This window comes from Hyaena hyaena, unplaced genomic scaffold, assembly GCF_003009895.1.
Source record: "Hyaena hyaena isolate Hyena2069 unplaced genomic scaffold, ASM300989v1 scaffold_22, whole genome shotgun sequence".
NCBI lineage: Eukaryota > Metazoa > Chordata > Mammalia > Carnivora > Hyaenidae > Hyaena > Hyaena hyaena.
In genome coordinates this window covers 4799224-4816232 of record NW_024080654.1, presented here as the reverse complement: position 1 = coordinate 4816232, position 17009 = coordinate 4799224, and the positions used below count along the sequence as shown (strand labels likewise).

At 53.5% G+C, this 17009-nt stretch overlaps 1 protein-coding gene across 3 annotated transcripts in view; it reads left to right on the top strand.

The window, feature by feature from the left end:
* Positions 1–870: 870 nt before the first annotated feature.
* The window catches only part of CARS2 (cysteinyl-tRNA synthetase 2, mitochondrial), a 33765-nt gene continuing 17626 nt past the window's right edge, over positions 871–17009 (top strand). For all 3 annotated transcript variants that reach the window (XR_005527470.1, XM_039226673.1, XM_039226671.1), the window contains exons 1-5: positions 871–1131; positions 1415–1465; positions 6972–7089; positions 14966–15037; positions 15156–15261. Coding sequence is in view for 2 of the 3 variants with exons in the window: in XM_039226673.1 (XP_039082604.1) it covers positions 926–1131; positions 1415–1465; positions 6972–7089; positions 14966–15037; positions 15156–15261 (553 nt within the window). In the remaining variant the exon portion in view is untranslated. The remainder of the gene's footprint in view (positions 1132–1414; positions 1466–6971; positions 7090–14965; positions 15038–15155; positions 15262–17009) is intronic.

Here is a 17009-nt window from a genome sequence, read left to right as displayed (position 1 = left end):
AAAAGTCCCACTGAAACCGCAATTCAGGTTGTTTTTGTTCCCGAGAGGAAATGATACACAATGTTTAACCCTAATGAATCCCAAGTAGACACTTCCACTACTCGCACTTGATCAATGGGGTGGTTTCCAAGCTTCGGTCTTGCATCCGGAGACAGAGTGCTGTCTTGGGGTGCAAGTGTGCCTTGTGCTGTAAAGTGGGGACGTGCTGTGTGCGTGTTGGGGTATGAGTATGCTGTGTCGGGGTGCAGACGTTCTGCGTTGGGGGGCTGATGTGCTGTGTGTGCCCTGGGGCACAAACGTGCTGTGTTGGGGTGCAGATGTGCTGTGTTGGGGTGCAGACTTGGGTAGTGCGTGCGTGGGGGCGAGATGTGCTCCTGAACCCGCAAGGAGCCGAGGCGGGCGCCCGCGCGGTGAACTCCGGCCGGCAGCGGCCTCAGGCGCAGGGGCAGGAGGTGGGCACCCGCCCCCCCGCACGACGGGCTCCAAGGAGAAGGGACCCCACCTCCGGACGCGAAGGAGAGCCTCCCCTCCCTCCTCCGGCGCCGCGCCCCGGCCGCGCGCACTCTTCCCCGCCCCCGGCGCCGCAGCCGGCGCCACACGGGCCCGTGGGAGGCGCTACCGCCGCGTCCCGACCCCTTCTTTGGGGGTTGACAGGCCGAGGCAGGTCCTCTTCCAGAATGGGCGGGCACGGCCGCTTCCCCTTCCGGGATGGGCGTGGTGTGGCCAGAAACACTTCCGGGTTGGGCGGGGCCTGGGCGTCCGCGGCTCTGGGTTGGACGGGTCACGGAGAGCCTTTTCCGGGGTGGGCGGGATCCGGAGGCTCTCTTCCGGGGGGCGGGCCCGGCGCGAGCCCCTCCCGGAGTGGGCGTGGCGAGCCTCCCCGAGGCCGCGGGTCGCGGCGCTCTGAGCCGCGCGCGGCCAGGCCATGCTGCGGGCGTGCGGGGCGGCCGTGGGCCCCCGGCTCCTGCGGGCCGCGCTGGGCCTGGGGCCCGGGCCCGGGCGGGCGGCGTCGGGGGCGCGCGGCCAGGGCTGGCTGCAGCCGGAGGGCCACGACACGGGCGTCAAGGTGTACAACAGTCTCACCCGGAGGAAGGACCCCTTGATCGTGGGCAGCGCGGACGCCGTCTCCTGGTAGCCGCCCGGGACTTGGGGGACTGCGGTGCTGGGGACCGGGGCGGGAAGGACTGTGGACCCAGCGTTTTGGGGGCGGGCTGTGCGCCGGAAGGCTCTCAGGTGGAAAGCAGTTAGGAAGCGACAAACGCGTGGCAGCACACTTGGAGACACTGTGTGTAGTCACGGGTACTTGACAGCGTGGGCTGGGAATCCCCCAGACGTGGTTCTGTGCAAACCCTGAGAGGGTGGCGTCCTTTCTTGCACACATGATTCACGCGATGGATTGTAACTGTGTTCCTAGGTATAGCTGCGGACCAACCGTCTACGATCACGCACACCTTGGCCATGCTTGGTGAGTGTCTCCAGTTTGATTTTTCACACTTCAGAGGACCGTGTATTTTGGAAAGAAAGAGCTCTTTGCAGTTTTTTTTTTCCATTTCTCAAGGGGCAACTTAAGAATCCTGAATTTATTCCGGGTGCTGTAGGAGGCACACCTGTTAACAGCCTCATTTGGTTCTATTAGTGGCTCTGAGCACTTATACCCATTTCACAGGTGAGGAAACCAAGGGAAGCAGTGAGGAGAAGTGATCAATGGCCTGTTTTGGAATTAGATGTTTAATGAGATGAGGCTATTCCAGGGGTTAGGAGTCAGCTGGTGAGGAGTTATTTCTGGCCCCCGCTGTTTAATTTCATTCCAACTTTGGACAAGCCACTTTGTTACCTTGAGTCCTGCTTTCTGTATCTTTGCGGTGGGCACTATAATAGTATTCATCTTTTCCAATCTGCACAATTTTTTGAAATAACGCCCATACAGTTCTGCTTCTAGAATGCCTGAAGTGTGACGTGGGGGCTTCACCGTGAGCGTGAGGAACTTCCCCGAAGTCACACATCCAGGGAGCCTGGAGCCTGGTGTCTGGTCTCCAACCACATAGTTGCTTTCTCAACCTGCTAGCCATCAGCTGCACTTCGGCCCACCTTTGTCAAAATTGCACTTTTCCTAATATTTTGTATGTTCTCTCGTTCATGTCTTACACTTGTTTTGTTTCAGATCTAGACCAAAAGTGAAACACTACCTTTACTCATTACACTTTGTACAGAATCATGGGTATCGCCCAGGGAAGTTAGGAGCATTTTTTTTTTTTTTTTGGTGTTAAAATCAGTGGTGTGGGAACCCTTTTTTCCCTTCACTGTGGGCTAACTTTCCACTACTTATAAAAAGCATATTTTGACCTCTTTATTGAAGTATAAAATATGTTGGGGAAGTGTTAAAAAACAAGAACGCCTCCCAACCTGGAAAAACCTCTCCACAAAGGCAGAAGAGAAAGCAAACAAGTTTTTTGTTTTTTTTTTTAATTTTTAAATGTTTTATTTACTTTTGAGACAGAGACAGAGCATGAGTGAGGAAGGAGCAGAGAGAGGGGCAGACACAGAATCCAAAACAGGCTCCAGGCTCTGAGCTGTCAGCACAGAGCCCGACGCGGGCTTGAACCCACAAACCGTGAGATCATGACCTGAGCCGAAGTCGGACACCCAGCCGACTGAGCCGACTGTTGAGTGACATTAAATCAGAACGGGATGGGGTCACAGGCAGCTCGCTAACAGGATTGCAAAGACAGAACTCTTTATAGAGCCAGGTGGGTAAAAACTTGTGAGATCAGGTGGGGCTTGCGACCTGAAGTCAGGTGGCACGTCCAGCCCATCCCCCTTCGGGAGACAACCTTCCTTGATGACGTCATTTCAGAAAGGTGGCTCTTAGCTCTGATGGATGTTAGCAAAGGAACGAGGTCCCAGGGATCAATACAAGTTCTGGTTAGTGAACGTAAGTGACAGCAAACTGAAGAAAGGAAATGTTTCACTGTAAAGCTGCTTAGAATGAAGGTCTTCCAAGAAGCCATCTGCACAGTTTCCCACTTGGCCAGGAAACGTCTCCCCTCTCAATGCATGAAATCATGTTAGTGTATTGTGCTGGGGTTTACACTGATTCATAAGTAGCTGAAACTCGGAGCGCCTGGGTGGCTCAATCAATTGAGTGTCTGACTTTGGCTCAGGTCATGATCTTGCAGTTTGAGTTCGAGCCCTACCTCAGGCTCACTGCTGTCAGCACGAAGCTCATTTCAGTTCTTCTGTCCCCTTCTCTGTCTGCTCCTCCCCTGCTCACATGCTCTCAAAAATAAGTAAACATTAAAAAATAATATATATGTATCTGAAACTTAAAAAGGTGGCTCTTGGGTCCCTGAGACTTTTCTGAGTGTGGGACTCACAAGGGGCTTCCTTAGCCATTGAAACCATCTACGTAAAACATTTCTTAAAAATTAAAAATTTTTTTTTTAAATTTTAGAGCGCACGTGCGTGCCTGGGGGTGGGCAGAGGGAGAGACAGACTCTAAAGCAGGCTCCACGCTCTGCACAGGGCCTGACGCGGGGCTCAATCCCACGACCCTGGCATCATGACCTGAGCTGAAGTGAAGAGTTAGATGCTCAACCAACTGAGCCCCTAGGTGTTCCTCACACCCGTTTTATAAGGACTGAGGCATTTCTGAAAGAAAGGGGCAGTGGGGGAGAGCCTCTTTCCTAATTTCCCACTAGGAGACCCAAGCCTCTCAGTTACAATGTGTATTTGCCCCTCCAAATACAGAAAAGAGTACAAACGTTAAGCATAGAGCGGATGAGTGTTCACGGCTCTTAGAAGGAGACACAGGTAACAACAGCCTGGAAGCCTCCCCAGCGCCTCCTTCCTCAGTCTGGTCCCCACCCCCTCGAGGGTAACGCTAGGGAAGGCTGGGCTGGGGTGGAGCCTTCAGGCTGCCCGTGGGTGGTGGAAAACCTCACAACCACAAGATTGTGAAGAAGTTGTGAGGTCCTAGGGGCCGGGATGGCCAGGCACGGCCCCACTGCCCCAAGGTAAAGTTCAAAGTCCTGGGGTCGTCTCTGCAGTTCTGAAGGCCTGTCCCGACTTACTGCCCAGGATCATGTCTCTCCACTTTCCTCCCCGGGGTGCCACACTGGCTGCTGTTGAAAGAGACATGTACTCCGGGTGCCTGGCTGGCTCAGGCAGTAGTGCGTGTGACTCTTGATCTCAGGGTCATGAGTTCAAGCCCCAACTTGGGCATAGAGCTAGCCAAAAAAAAAAAAAAAGACATGTACTTGACAGACGCAGCGTCTGGTGTTGCTGTGTGTCCGGCATTGTTCTCAGTGCTCTACAGACAGCTGCTAACCCCCTAACGGCCCCGGACGGCGGTGCTGGTAGCACCCAGCTGCAGAGGGGGACCTGCCGGGCAGGGGCTGACATCGTGGGCATGGAGTGGCCGCTGGGGGAGCCACGCACCTGCAGCCTCAGTGTCCTGAAGCCCTGAAACTCCTCGGGCCCAAGCATATGCCGTGACTCTTCTTACTTTGTTTTCGGAGTCTCTTTCTTTTTCTGTGAACTTTTCCCAGCTCAAGCCGAAGGAAGGGCATGGCGATGCCCGTAGGAACCCGTGCTGCACGGGCCCCGGGATCACGTCCGGCAACCCCGTGGGGTGGTGGGATTCTGCCCAGTTTCTGAATAAGCAGCTCAAGCCTTTAGATGATTAAATAAGGAGTTTCCGACATCGCTTTGTCACTGGAGCTGTGTTCGGGGTGGGGGGGAGCGTGGCAAGCCGCAGGGGTACGATCACAGGGCTCGTTTTCGAGGGAAAAGGATGTTCGGAACTCAGGCCGTGCGCATGACAGATGAGCGGAAGGTTCGCTGGCCTGCAGCTTTAAGATTGCCTTTATGGGAAGCCAGATTATTTTTTTAATTCACAGCTGAGCTAGTTAGCACATAGTGCAGTGATTTCAGGAGTAGATCCAGACTCATCCCTACGTTGGACACCCAGGGCTCATCCCCACGAGTGTCTCCTTCCTGCCCCTCGCCCAGCTAGCCCATCCCCCACCCGCAGCCCCTCCAGCAAGCCTCAGTTTGTTCTCTGTATTTAAGGGTCTCTCTCTCTCTCTTTTTTAATGTTTATTTATTTATGAGAGATTGATAGAGAGTGAGCGAGGCAGGGGTGCACAGAGAGGAAGACACAGAATCCGGAGCAGGCTCCAGGCTCTGAGCTGTCAGCACAGGACCTGATGCTGGGCTTGGAACGCACAGTGAGATCATGACCTGAGCCAAAGTCGGATGCTCAAATGACTGAGCCTCCCAGGCGCCCCTGTATTTAAGAGATTCATGTTTTTTTGTTTTTGTTTTTTAAAATTTTTAGTGTTTTATTTATTTCTGAGAGAGAGACAGCGTGAGCAGGGGAGGATCCGAGAGAGAGGGAGACACAGAATCCGAAACGGTTTCCAGGCTCTGAGCTGGCTGTTAGCACAGAGCCTAATGTGGGGCTCGAACCCCCGAACCATGAGATCACGACCTGAGCCGAAGTCGGATGCTTAACGGACTGAGCCCCCCAGGCGCCCCTAAGAGACTCATGTTTTGTCCCCCTCCCTATTTTTATCTTATCTTTCTTTCCCTTCCCTTATGTTCATCTGTTTTATATCTTAAATTAAACATATAAGTGAAGTCATAGGATGTTTGTCTTTCTTGGCTAATTTCGCTCAGCATGGTACCCTCTAGTTCCGTCCACGTTGTTGCATATGACAAGATTTCATTCGTTTCGATGGCCGAGTAATTATCCATTGTATATACAAGTCACATCTTCTTCACCCACTCATCCGCCGAGGGACATTTGGGCTCCCTCCGAACCTTAGCTGTTGTCGACAGCGCTGCTGTAAACACTGGGTGCACGTGCCCCTTCGAAACGGCGCTCCTGTGCCCTTTGCGTAAATACCTCGTAGCGCAATTGCTGCGTCGTAGGGTAGCTCTACTTTAATTTTTTGAGGAAACTCCGTATTGTTTTCCAGAGTGATGCCAGATTCTTAACATTTACAAGTTTTTTTAATGTTCATGTATTTTTTGAGAGAGAGAGAGCACGCTGGGGAGGGGCAGACGGGGGGAGAGAGGGAATCCCAAGCAGGCTCCGTGCTGTTAGCACAAAGCCTGACTTGGGGCTCGAACGCCCAAAATGTGACCTCATGAGCTGAGCCCAAACCAAGAGTTGGACACTTAACTGACTGAGCCCCCCAGGCGCCTCCAGATTCCTGACGTGTTAAATGGTTCTCGAACCCTTTCAGTTATGTAAGTTTGAGTTGCCCCAGGGTAGCCCGTGGATAAGCTGGTGTGTGATATTGTATGGTGGTGCGTCCACATTTCTGAGGCGTAACGTTGTACAGCCTTCACTGTACTTGCCTGGATTTGTTGTCCCTGCTGCTTTGCCATAGTGAAAACACTGCATTATTCTCGAACATGAACAAGAATGGCGACAGCTCTCCGCATTTTAACCACCTAGTGAGATTATAGTGGCAGTGAATTTTTTTACAATTAGATGAATGTAAGCGCACTTACCAGCTCCAACGTTAAAGATGTTAATACCAGGGCGCCTGGGGGGCTCTGTCGGTTGAGCGTCCGACTTCAGCTCAGGTCATGATCTCATGGTTCGTGGGCTCGAGCCCCGTCTCGGGCTCTGTGCTGACAGCTCAGAGCCTGGAGCCTGTCTTTGGATTCTGTGTCTCCCTCCCTCTCTAACCCTCCCCTGCTCACGTTGTCTCTCTTTCTCTCTCAAAAATAAATAAAACATTAAAAATTTTTTTAAAAAGTAAACATGCTCATGCCACGCCTGCCATGGAGGTGATACCTTTTTGGCGTGGGCCCCTCTCCTAGCTGCACGTGAGCTGTCCCTTCTGTCACACACCCAGCTGCTCTGTGGCAGCCGCTGACATGTAAGGTGTTCCTTTTTAAAGACCACAGTGGTGATTTTCTGCATTAAAGACGTCCTAATATTCATTTCCTTGCAGCTCATACGTGAGATTTGATATCATTCGAAGGATCCTCACGAGGGTTTTCGGGTGCAACGTCGTCATGGTGATGGGAGTCACCGATGTGGACGACAAGATCATCAGAAGAGCTTGCGAGGTAAGCGTCGAAGACGATGGTGGTTGTGAGTGGATCGCCCGGTGTTCTGATCCACGTGTGGCAGTGCCCGTGGCTGTTTCACACGTGCATTTCACGTCTCACTGTCCACGTGTGGCCCAGCGAGAACGTGCTGACAGGTTCTGGGAGGAATCTCTGTCCCCGTAAAAGAGGCCTGTTCGATTCTGGTCACCGAAGCCTTTGATGACGTGTCTCGTTCTGTCCTGGCCTCTGCTTGGACCTTCATCCCTTTCCCGGCCCCTCGGCCTCCCAGCCTCCCACACAGAGGGAAGTCAAAGGGCCCCTTGGGACCAGAGGAACCGAGCTCGCAGGAGGCTCAATTTGCTCACTTATTGTGTGTTAAGTGAACAGGGCACTTCTAACTCATACAGTATTAGGGGAAGTTTTGGGGGCAGTTTTAACTGAGGGGTTAAAGTTAAATATTATAGTTAAATTTTTAAAAGTCAACTTTCAGAGGTTTGTCTCTTCTGCTTTTTATAATTGGCAACTTGAACGTTTATCTCTAAAGATCTGTGAGGGATCGTTAGACAGTCCAATCTGTGCACAAACCTACACAGAACACTTTACATTCCTGTTATTTTAGAAGACGTACTAAAAACTGTATGTACTTTCTTTTTTTTAGGAAATCAGTTTATAATGTTTTATAGTCTGCTTTCTCCACTCAGTGTATTTTGAGTATTTTTTTCGTGTTCTTAAATATTCTCGAACGTTCTTAAATAGCCTTGTAACATTCCATCACATGGAATGTCACAATTTGCCATTCTTAATTTCGGACCCTGAAGTACTTCCATAGTCCACTTTCTCTGAAACTTATTTCCTAGAAACCACATCTCCTGTTTCTCACCCATTTGCCGTTTTTTTTGGTAAATTTTATTTATTTAAGAAATCTCTATACCCAACACAGGGCTCGAACTCATGACCCTGAGATCAAGAGTCGCATGCTCCTCCGACTGAACCAGCCAGGTGCCCCCTAATTTGCCTTTTTAACAACGTGATAGCATTCCGGTGGCGGGGGGGGCGCACTACCCAGCAACCCCCGTCTGGGCTGTGTCGTTTTTAGCTGTTAAAAATAAAGCTGCTGTGAATATCTGTTTTTTCATTATGTCTTGTTTCACTAAATACTCTTCCCAAAGTAGAATGACTGGTTGAAGGAGGAGCGGGTTCTTGATAAGGCTTTTCTCCTAAGAGTTGGGCCATTAACATTTTTTTTAATGTTTATTATTTTTTTTTCATTAAGTTTTATTTATTTCTAGGAGAGAGAGAGAGAAAGACAGCATGAGCAGGGGAGGGTCAGAGAAGAGGGAGTCACAGACTGAAACAGGCTCCAGGCTCTGAGCTGGCAGTCAGCACAGAGCCCGATGCGGGGCTCAAACCCACGATCCGTGAGATCATGGCCTAAGCGAAAGTCGGACGCTTAACCGACTAAGCCACCCGGGCGCCCCTAATGTTTATTTTTTTGAGAGAGACAGAGCATGAGTGGGGGAAGGAGCGGAGAGAGGGGGACACAGAACCCGATGCAGGTTCCAGGCTCCGAGCTGTCAGCACAGTGCCCGACGCGGGGCTCGACTCATGAGCTGTGAGATCATGACCTGGGCTGAAGTCCGACGCTTAACTGACTGAGCCCCCCCAGGTGCCCGAGCTGGGCCATTTAGAGAGTGTTAACCAGCGGCAGTGAAAGTGGGCTCCTCCCCGCATCCCTCGGCACAGCAGGCTCCGTGTCTGCCCCGCCTGGGCAGCTCAGCCTCTGTGCCGGGCTCCCCCGTGGTAGCCTCGACTTCCACTTCCAGAACTGTCCCTGCGCATGCACTGAGCCGCGGGGTCTGGCCCCCGCCTGGCTGTGTGCCCACGAAGGTGAGGGAGACCGTTCCTGGGCGCAGGGAGCTGGTGCCCCCGTCAGGTGGCCGGTCCCACAGAGAGATGCCTGTGTGTCCCGTAGTTCATCTCGTAGCTGGGAGAGGGGACTGCAAGGAAGGGCATCACAGCCCGGAAGTCAGAAGTGAGTCCCTGGAGGGGGTCAGCCTGCGTGGGATCAGGCGTCGGGACAGGAGAGACATGTGGGAGCAGGGTAGGGGGGCGTCTGGCCAGAGGGAAGGGCGGGAGGGGTGAGGCAGCGAGCAGGCCTGTGCCGGGGGCCAGCAGGGCCTGGAGGACCGGGGACTTGGACTTTGTGCGGTGACTCTGGAGGTGCTGCGGGCCTGCGGGGGGGGGGGGGGGGACAGCTTCAGGACGGGGTGAGACGGGGACAGCTTCAGGAGGGGGTGAGACGGGGACAGCTTCAGGACGGGGGGGACGGGGACAGCTTCAGGACGAGAGGGGACGGGGGCAGCTTCAGGACGGGGGGGGACGGGGACAGCTTTAGGACGGGGCTGGTGTCCCAGAGACCCCACTGTGGAGAGAGCCGGACCCCCTCCCCGCGCACTCCTGGCGTGGAGCTGATTGTCTGTGGCGGGTGATGGAACCCACCTTCCCAAGTGACAGAGCGTCCGGAAGCACCCCCAGCCGGGGGGCTCAGAGCTCAGGGTGGTGAACACGGGGGTGGGGGTGGGGCGGTGTCTGGGAGAGCCTGGGAGCTCCCCCTCCTCCCCTGCGCCTTGTGGTGAGTAGGGTGCTCTCCTGAGTTCTGTGACTCGTGTCACACCCCCAGTCTAGAGTCCCGGGTGGAAGTTCCAGGGCCCGGGGATCCCCGTTGCCGCCGGCATCCGAAGGGAGCAGGCCTGGGGTCCTGCGCTGACCCGGAGTCCGTGTCAGAACAGGTGGAGTCGCGGGACACCCAGCTGCAGTTGGAAAAGCGTCACACGTGAGGTGACAGAAGGGAGATGCCAGGGCCTGGGAGCCAAGAGCGGGTGGGTGGGCGCCTTGCCGGGTGGCCGTCCCTGGTGCTGTCTGGCGGCCTCCATTCTGTCCCTGCCCCTGGGGTCAGGTGTCCCCTGGTCCAGCCAAGGCCCTGCAGACGCGGTGAGCCGTCCCTGCTGGGGGGGCAGATGTGCAGGACAACAGGCGGGCCGGGGTCCCCAGGCAGGACCGGCCAACCCCACAGGAGGAGGGACCTGGGCTTGGAGCGGCTTCCACAGGACTGGGTGACTGCAGTGCGTGCTCAGTCACCTCGCTGTGGATTCTAGATTCTCCTAGATTCTCGAGTGGAGCTTTTTGAGCAAAGAGATGGCCTGGGACGAGGCGGGGCAGGGGTGAGGCGGGGCAGGGGCGGGGGGCCGTGCTAGGAGGGGGTAAGTGCTAGGAGCTGAGGCTGGCTGGGCAGGCACTCGGAAGGCTGAGCCCAGGGGGGCTGAGCAGGGCGGCCCGGGGTGGAGACCGCAGCCTCCGTGGTCCCCAACGCAGTGAGCGCGAGCTTGGAAGGAGCAGGGCGCAGGAGGCATTTGGAATGGAGGTTGGTTAAGGAGGAAGCTGGGGCGTTTCTTCCATCCTCTCGCTCAGTGGGAACCCGGCCCCGGGTGGGACCCCGCACTCGATGAATGGGGCTCTGCTGTGAATTTGCAAGATCGGAGGTGGAAACCTCGAGCCCGTGGCCTGGCTGGTGTGAGGTGGAGACGGTCAGGCTCTGGAGGGGCCCGTGGGGAAGGTGTCGGGGGGCGGGTGTTGGTCAGCCAAGGGCGTGACGCGAGAGACGTCCCAGGAGGGGTGGCAGCAGGGGTAAACGCAGCAAGAATAAAGTGACTTAGAGGATTCCACAGGTACGGCGAGGAGGCAGCGCGTGTTAAAGATCCTATTATACTTGAGGGCACCGGCGTGGCTCATTCTGTTGAGTGTCTGACTCTTGGTCTCGGCTCAGGTCATGATCTCACGGTTCGTGGGATCGAGCCCACGTGGGGCTCTGTGCTGACAATTCAGAGCCTGCTTGAGATTGTCTCCTTCTCTCTCTGCCCCTCCCCTGTGTGTGCTCACTTGCTCTCTGTCTCAAAATAAATAAACTGAAAAAAAAAAAAAGAATCGTATTAGACCATGAACAGATTGGTAGAATTGGCTGAAAGATTCTGTATGTAGAGAGCGCTTAATTTTGGACCCCTGAGAGTTTCCATACTCGTTCCATGGCAGGATGCTAATGTGCCACCCGGTATGTTCCTCAAAATATATCCGTAGGATGATAAAGCACGTGTCTGAAACAGGTTATGAAAACAGCTGTTTGTTTTTTAGCATCTAGCAAAAAGGCTGTCTTTTTATCCAACCTTTTTAAGCAATGGCGATGTTCTTCCCGTCGTCTGCTCAGGACTTTGTAAATATTTTAAATTATAATATTACGCTTTTCTAAATCACTCCCTCGACCTTTCTTTTTGGCTCAGTGTTAGTTTGTCGGGGAAGAAAGCCGCAGGAGGACTTCTGGGTGAGGATTTCGGGAGGAGTGGTACATTTGCATAGTCACATTCTGTAGGAGAAATCGTAGCCAATGTGTCAGAGAGACTTGAGCCAAAGGTGTTCTTTCTGTGCGTCAAGAACACTGGCCCCACGTGCCCTTCTCTGCAGGAAGAAGGCTGGACCCTCAGTCTGGGTGCTGAGGCCCGAGCGGCGGGGCCCTTGGCGAGGGGAGAACCAGCTTGAAATGGGTTAGGAGGTCAGGGCAAGCCGGACAGTGACCTGAAGCCACGGGACTGAGACCCTGTCCGGCACCCGTGTCCCATGGTTTGTTGTGTGGAGAGCGAGGGCAGTGCTATCCCGACCACAGTGGCATGAGCAGCTGCCTAAAAATTACATTTAAAACCTTTACTTTTAGAAAATGATTCCACTCCTCCCTGCAAAGCCGGCGATGGGTTGATAGTCCCCTTAGAGTCTGCTGTTGCTCAGCGGATCTGAACCGTGCTCTCTGGGCTCCTGCGCATGAGCTGGAGAAGCCACAGGGGGACGGGGCTGTGTGTCTGCAGCGTGGTGCTTGCTAGGTGGTTTCCGGGAGTGTGTGCAGCGCGTGCATTCGTGTGCGTGTGCATGTGTGTGAGGCTCTGAGTGCGTGCATGTGTCTGCATGTGTGTGTGCGGCCGCACGTGTGCGTGCATGTGTTCTTATTATTCCCCCTTTTCTGAACTAGGAACCTGGATTCTAGGGGGCGCCTGGGGGGCTCAGTCTGTTGAGTGTCCGAATCAGCTCAGGTCATGATCTCATGGTTCCTGGGTTCGAGCCCCGTATCGGGTTCTATGTCCCCCTCTCTCTCTGTCTCTCTATGCTCCTTGCCCGCTCACATACACTCTCTCTCTCAAAAATAAATAAACTTTCTTTTAAAAAAATTTTTTTTTCTAGTGTTTTATTTATTTCTGAGAGGGAGAGACAGCGTGACCAGGGGAGGGTCAGCGAGAGAGGGAGACACAGAATCTGAAACAGGCTCCAGGCTCTGAGGTGTCAGCACAGAGCCTGACACGGGGCTCGAACCCACAAACCGTGAGATCATGACCTGAGCCGAAGTCGGACGCTTAACCAACAGAGCCACCGAGGCGCCCCTTAAATAAATAAACTTTAAAAAAAAATTTAGAAACTTGGTTCTAAAGTTCCCATGGATGGCAAAAAAGCAAGAGTAGCAGAAAATCTGTAAAAGATGAGTATTAAGGAGGGAGTGGTCCGACCTAATACTAAAACGTATTTTTAAAGCTATGGAAATTTTTTTTGTTTTCATATATTCTTTCCTTTTTGGGGGGCACAGTTTTGAGGTCAAACAGACCTACAATCAGTTGCAGTTAAGACACACGAGGCACACAGCTCGGTGAAGCTTGTGCATCTGTGAGCCCGTCTCCTGTGTCCAGACGAACATCTCCATCCATCCATCGGCACCGAAAGTCTCCTCTGCCCCCCGCCGTTCCTCAGTGCCGTGCTGCCCCTGAGCTGTCACCAGTCTGTTTTCTGTCACTGTCAAGGTTGTAGAAATTAAAGGTCATCGTACAGACACAACAGATAATGGACACACTAGAAAGTTGGACATAGACACGGTAAATGACGGAAATTTGTTTTATGATAAAGATGGCATTTCACATTAGTGGGGAAGAGAGGAATTCCCCAGTAGAGAATGACAGTTAGGTAAGCATCTGGGAAAAAAACCCAGCTGGACATGTGCCTCACAACCGAATCCGGGGCAGATCAGAGACTTAAAATAAATGGAACCACAATTTACTAAAGGAATTTTGGGGCAGTTTTTATAATAGCCTTGTATTGGGGAAGGCTTTCCTAAATTTGTTTCCAAACCCAGGAGCCATTTGTGGGAAAAGATTGAGAAATTTGAAAGATTGCTAAACATAAAAACGAAATCTTTTCTACATGACCTAAAATAACCATAGTGTTGAAAGACTGTGAAGATAATTGAAATTCATATCAGAGATAAAAGACTAATTTCTTTCATGTAAAAATATTTCCTGCAAGTCAGTAAGAAGAGAGATGGGTGTGGTGGCCATAGATTGTTCAGCAGAAATGTTTCCTAAACACGTGAGGTGTTCACACCCCCTCAAAGGAGGGATGTACACATTGCAGTTAGGAGGAAGCGTCTGTTAGCTGTCACGTCGACGGCGTCCAAAGGTGAGTCCCCCGTGGTCAGGGCTGGCCCCGCAGACACTGGAGCACCCTCTGTGGGGACCGTGGGCGGTGGCCAGCACGGGTACATGCACGTGCCCTCTGACCACCGTCTCAAGTCCAGATCTAGCTCATAAGTGAACCTGCATATGTGTGAAGTGACATGTGTGTCCCAGCAGAAGACCGCCTGAGGTGCCCTGGGGAGTGGCTCTGGGTGCGCATGTAATGGGAGGCATTCAGGGGACAGGTCCGGATGGTGGTGGCAGCATGTGCAGTCCACGTGTTCAGGGCAGGGTGCTGCATCTCAGGAGGGGGGTGCAGACACGAGTGCGTAGGTGCTAGGTGTCCGTGTCCTCAACAGAGGTGTTGATCTGCATCGTCCTTGCACACTGCTGTCTTCACAGCTGTACCTGGAATCCTCGTGGCAAACTTGGGGGTCGTCAGGTGGGACCATCTCAGTGTGCAAAGCAAGCCTGATGCACAGAGGTTCATCACCTTCCCTGCGGGCGCACAGCTGAAACGTCCCTTTGTTCACCAGTTTTATTTATTCAGTAAATGTTTGTTGATAGAAGTTTCTAGAATGATTGCCTGTCTGGGGCCCTGGGCAGGGAAGACTGGCTGCAGAGTGATGGGGTTGGAGGCGGCCTCTCACTTGGGAAAGTTTCTTACCGTCCGGGAAGCGGGAGGCAGAGCCCTGGGCCAGGGGCCGGGGTGGAGCCAGGGCTGCCGAGGCCTCCGCTCGCTTCGCATGCTCAACAGTGTCCCATTCTGTGTCCTGCTTTTGGTCTCTGAGTGTCTTTTCTGCTGATCCTGAAAAGTAAAAAATACATCGGGAGCCAGGTTTTGCAGGCCAGCGCCCTCTGAGAACCTGGGGCTGCAGGCGCGTGTCCCCAGATGCCCTGAGCTCAGAATTTCACGACCGTCCGGGGTTTGCCGGCCGCGCGCCCGCCCTTGGGATTGAACGCCGTGTTCCCGCTGCCCTGTGTTCAGGTGCTCTGTTACCTTCAAAACACATCTCAGCCTTCCTCTTTCATGTAGTTTTGACTTGTTTTCCTTTGCCCCTTGAGGGGTAAGGGATAAGACAGGAACTCAGGTTTCTGCTTGTTATGTAGAATAGAGCGATCTAGCTTGCCCTTGCCCTTGCCCTAGAAAAGTGGAGGCTTTCGTGTGTGTTTGGGTTTTGAATTACGTAACAGAAATCATCACATTGTTGATTCCTTCTAACCAGAACACGGGGTCTGCGATAAGCCTTGGTGACTAGCTAAGTTACTACAGTGCGTTGGAGACCTGACACTGAGAGGGTCTCTGTGAGCCGGCCGCGGGGGGCACCGCCCGCTGACCTGTTCCCTCTGTCTTTCTGCAGATGAACGTGTCACCTGGATCTCTGGCCATTCTTTACGAAGAGGACTTTAAACAGGACATGGCCGCCTTGAAGGTAAAGCATGTTGTTGAGTCTTCTCACCACAAGGGGGCGCCGTGAGCAGCGGAAGCCAGCGGGGCCGAACCTCAGCGCTTCACCCGCTGCAAGTCACTTCTCCTGTGCCTTCCATCAGGTTCTCCCCCCGACAGTGTACTTAAGAGTGACTGAAAATATTCCTCAGATCATTTCTTTCATCGAAGGAATAATTGCTAACGGGCATGCTTATTCGACAGCACAAGGTAGGGTCATACTGTTTAGTCATTGGGCTGGGGCGCCTGGGGCTCAGTGGGTTAAGCATCCGACTTCAGCTCAGGTCATGATCTCACAGTCGTGGGTTCGAGCCCCACGTCGGGCTCTGTGCTGACAGCTCAGAGCCTGGAGCTGCTTCGGATTCTGTTTCCTTCTCTCTCTGCCCCTCCCCCACTCACGCTCTGTCTCTCTATAATAAATAAAACCGTTAAAATAAGTAAATGAACTGATCGTTGGGTAACACCTGAGGGCTTGGAGGAACTGGGTGTGGGTGAGCGAGTTCTGGAGCAAAATCTGGACAGTCTCCTGTCTTTCTTGAGGTGACTCCTGCGTGAGGTGTGAGGCTTTCGTACAGCTATTGTGTCTTTGCGAGACTGTTGAATCAGTTCTCTTCAAAAGTATTTTGCACGGTCACAGGGGGAGGGGAACATCCGGAGGGCTGCCTAGAGTAGGGCGGCTGCTGCGTCCAGGTGACGGGCGCACGGGTGTTTTTTTGAGCCTTCATTCGCGTGGTTGCGAAACAGAAAGCTGGGTCTAGAGTCGCACATTTTGCTAAAGCCTAGCGCTCTGACATTCTCTGTGCGCGAGCCTGGTGTTTCTGAGGGCAGTGAAAGTGGGCTGTGACCATCCTGACCCTTCCACGTGCACCTCTGAGTAAGAGGGCGCCCCACGTGACCCGGGTCGTGATCCGACCAAGGTGCTGGTCCCTGACTCGTCCTGTCCTCCCCATATTCACCCCTGCACTTGTCCCTGACTCCTGCAGCCTGGTCTCCTGGCCGCTCACAGCCCAGGACTGTCCCTTCCATGCCTGTCACCACTGGTTAGCTGTTTGGGGAGGCCCTTCCTCTGGCCGCGTGTATGCGTGTGTATGTGTGTGTGTCAGATCCCTTCCCTCTGGCCGAGTTCTCCTGGCCTGGAAGCGGCTCTTCTGCCTCCGGGATGCCCTTTGCTCTCAGCTTGCCCCCCTTCCCCGTCCTTCCCGACCCAAGTCCCGCTCGTCCCGGGCACACCAGCCACAGCCCCTCCGTCGCGGGATGGTTCTTAGCGCTCGTGGCGGACAGCAGATTCACGGCCCAATTCTGGCGCTGGGGCTGTGCCAGTTGGTAGCTGGCCACGCACTGCCTGAGCTTGCCAGTCACGCTCTTGTGTTTTGTCACTTCTGGGGCCACAGAAACCTTGTGCTGTGAGGAATGACCCAGCAGCGCGCCCAGCCCGGAGTTGGGAGAAAAGTGCGTTGCAATGCTCGTTGTCAGGAAATAACAAATAAGTCACAAAGGATAAAGCTGAGGATACACACAGTGATAGACCCAGTGATAGGTCACTGGACTTCCGGACATAGGCACCCTTCTTTCAGGGGGTCCTGCCTGCCAGCACAGAGCCACATGAGGGGCCCCTGGGTCCCCAGAAACGTGCACTGCCTTTCTCAGTGACCTTTGTGTACACAAGAGCTTGTGTTTTTGGGTTTCTGGTTTTTGGTTTTTTACTGTACCTTATTTGCTATATTTAGATTTTGTTTCCAAGAAAAATTTGTCTTTAAGGGTCTCGGGTGACTGAACTGGAGTTTGCTCCAGAAAATACAGGCAGTGTCTCCCTGCTGCCGCTGGGAAGTAATGCTCATAGGGGCTGAGGCTTGCATCCCCACGCGCTTCATCGCTTGTTCTGTGTTTTCCTGTCAGTTTTGAGTACTAACCATGAAAGTGTGATGAACCTTAAAGTAAGTGGGCATTGACTCAAACTC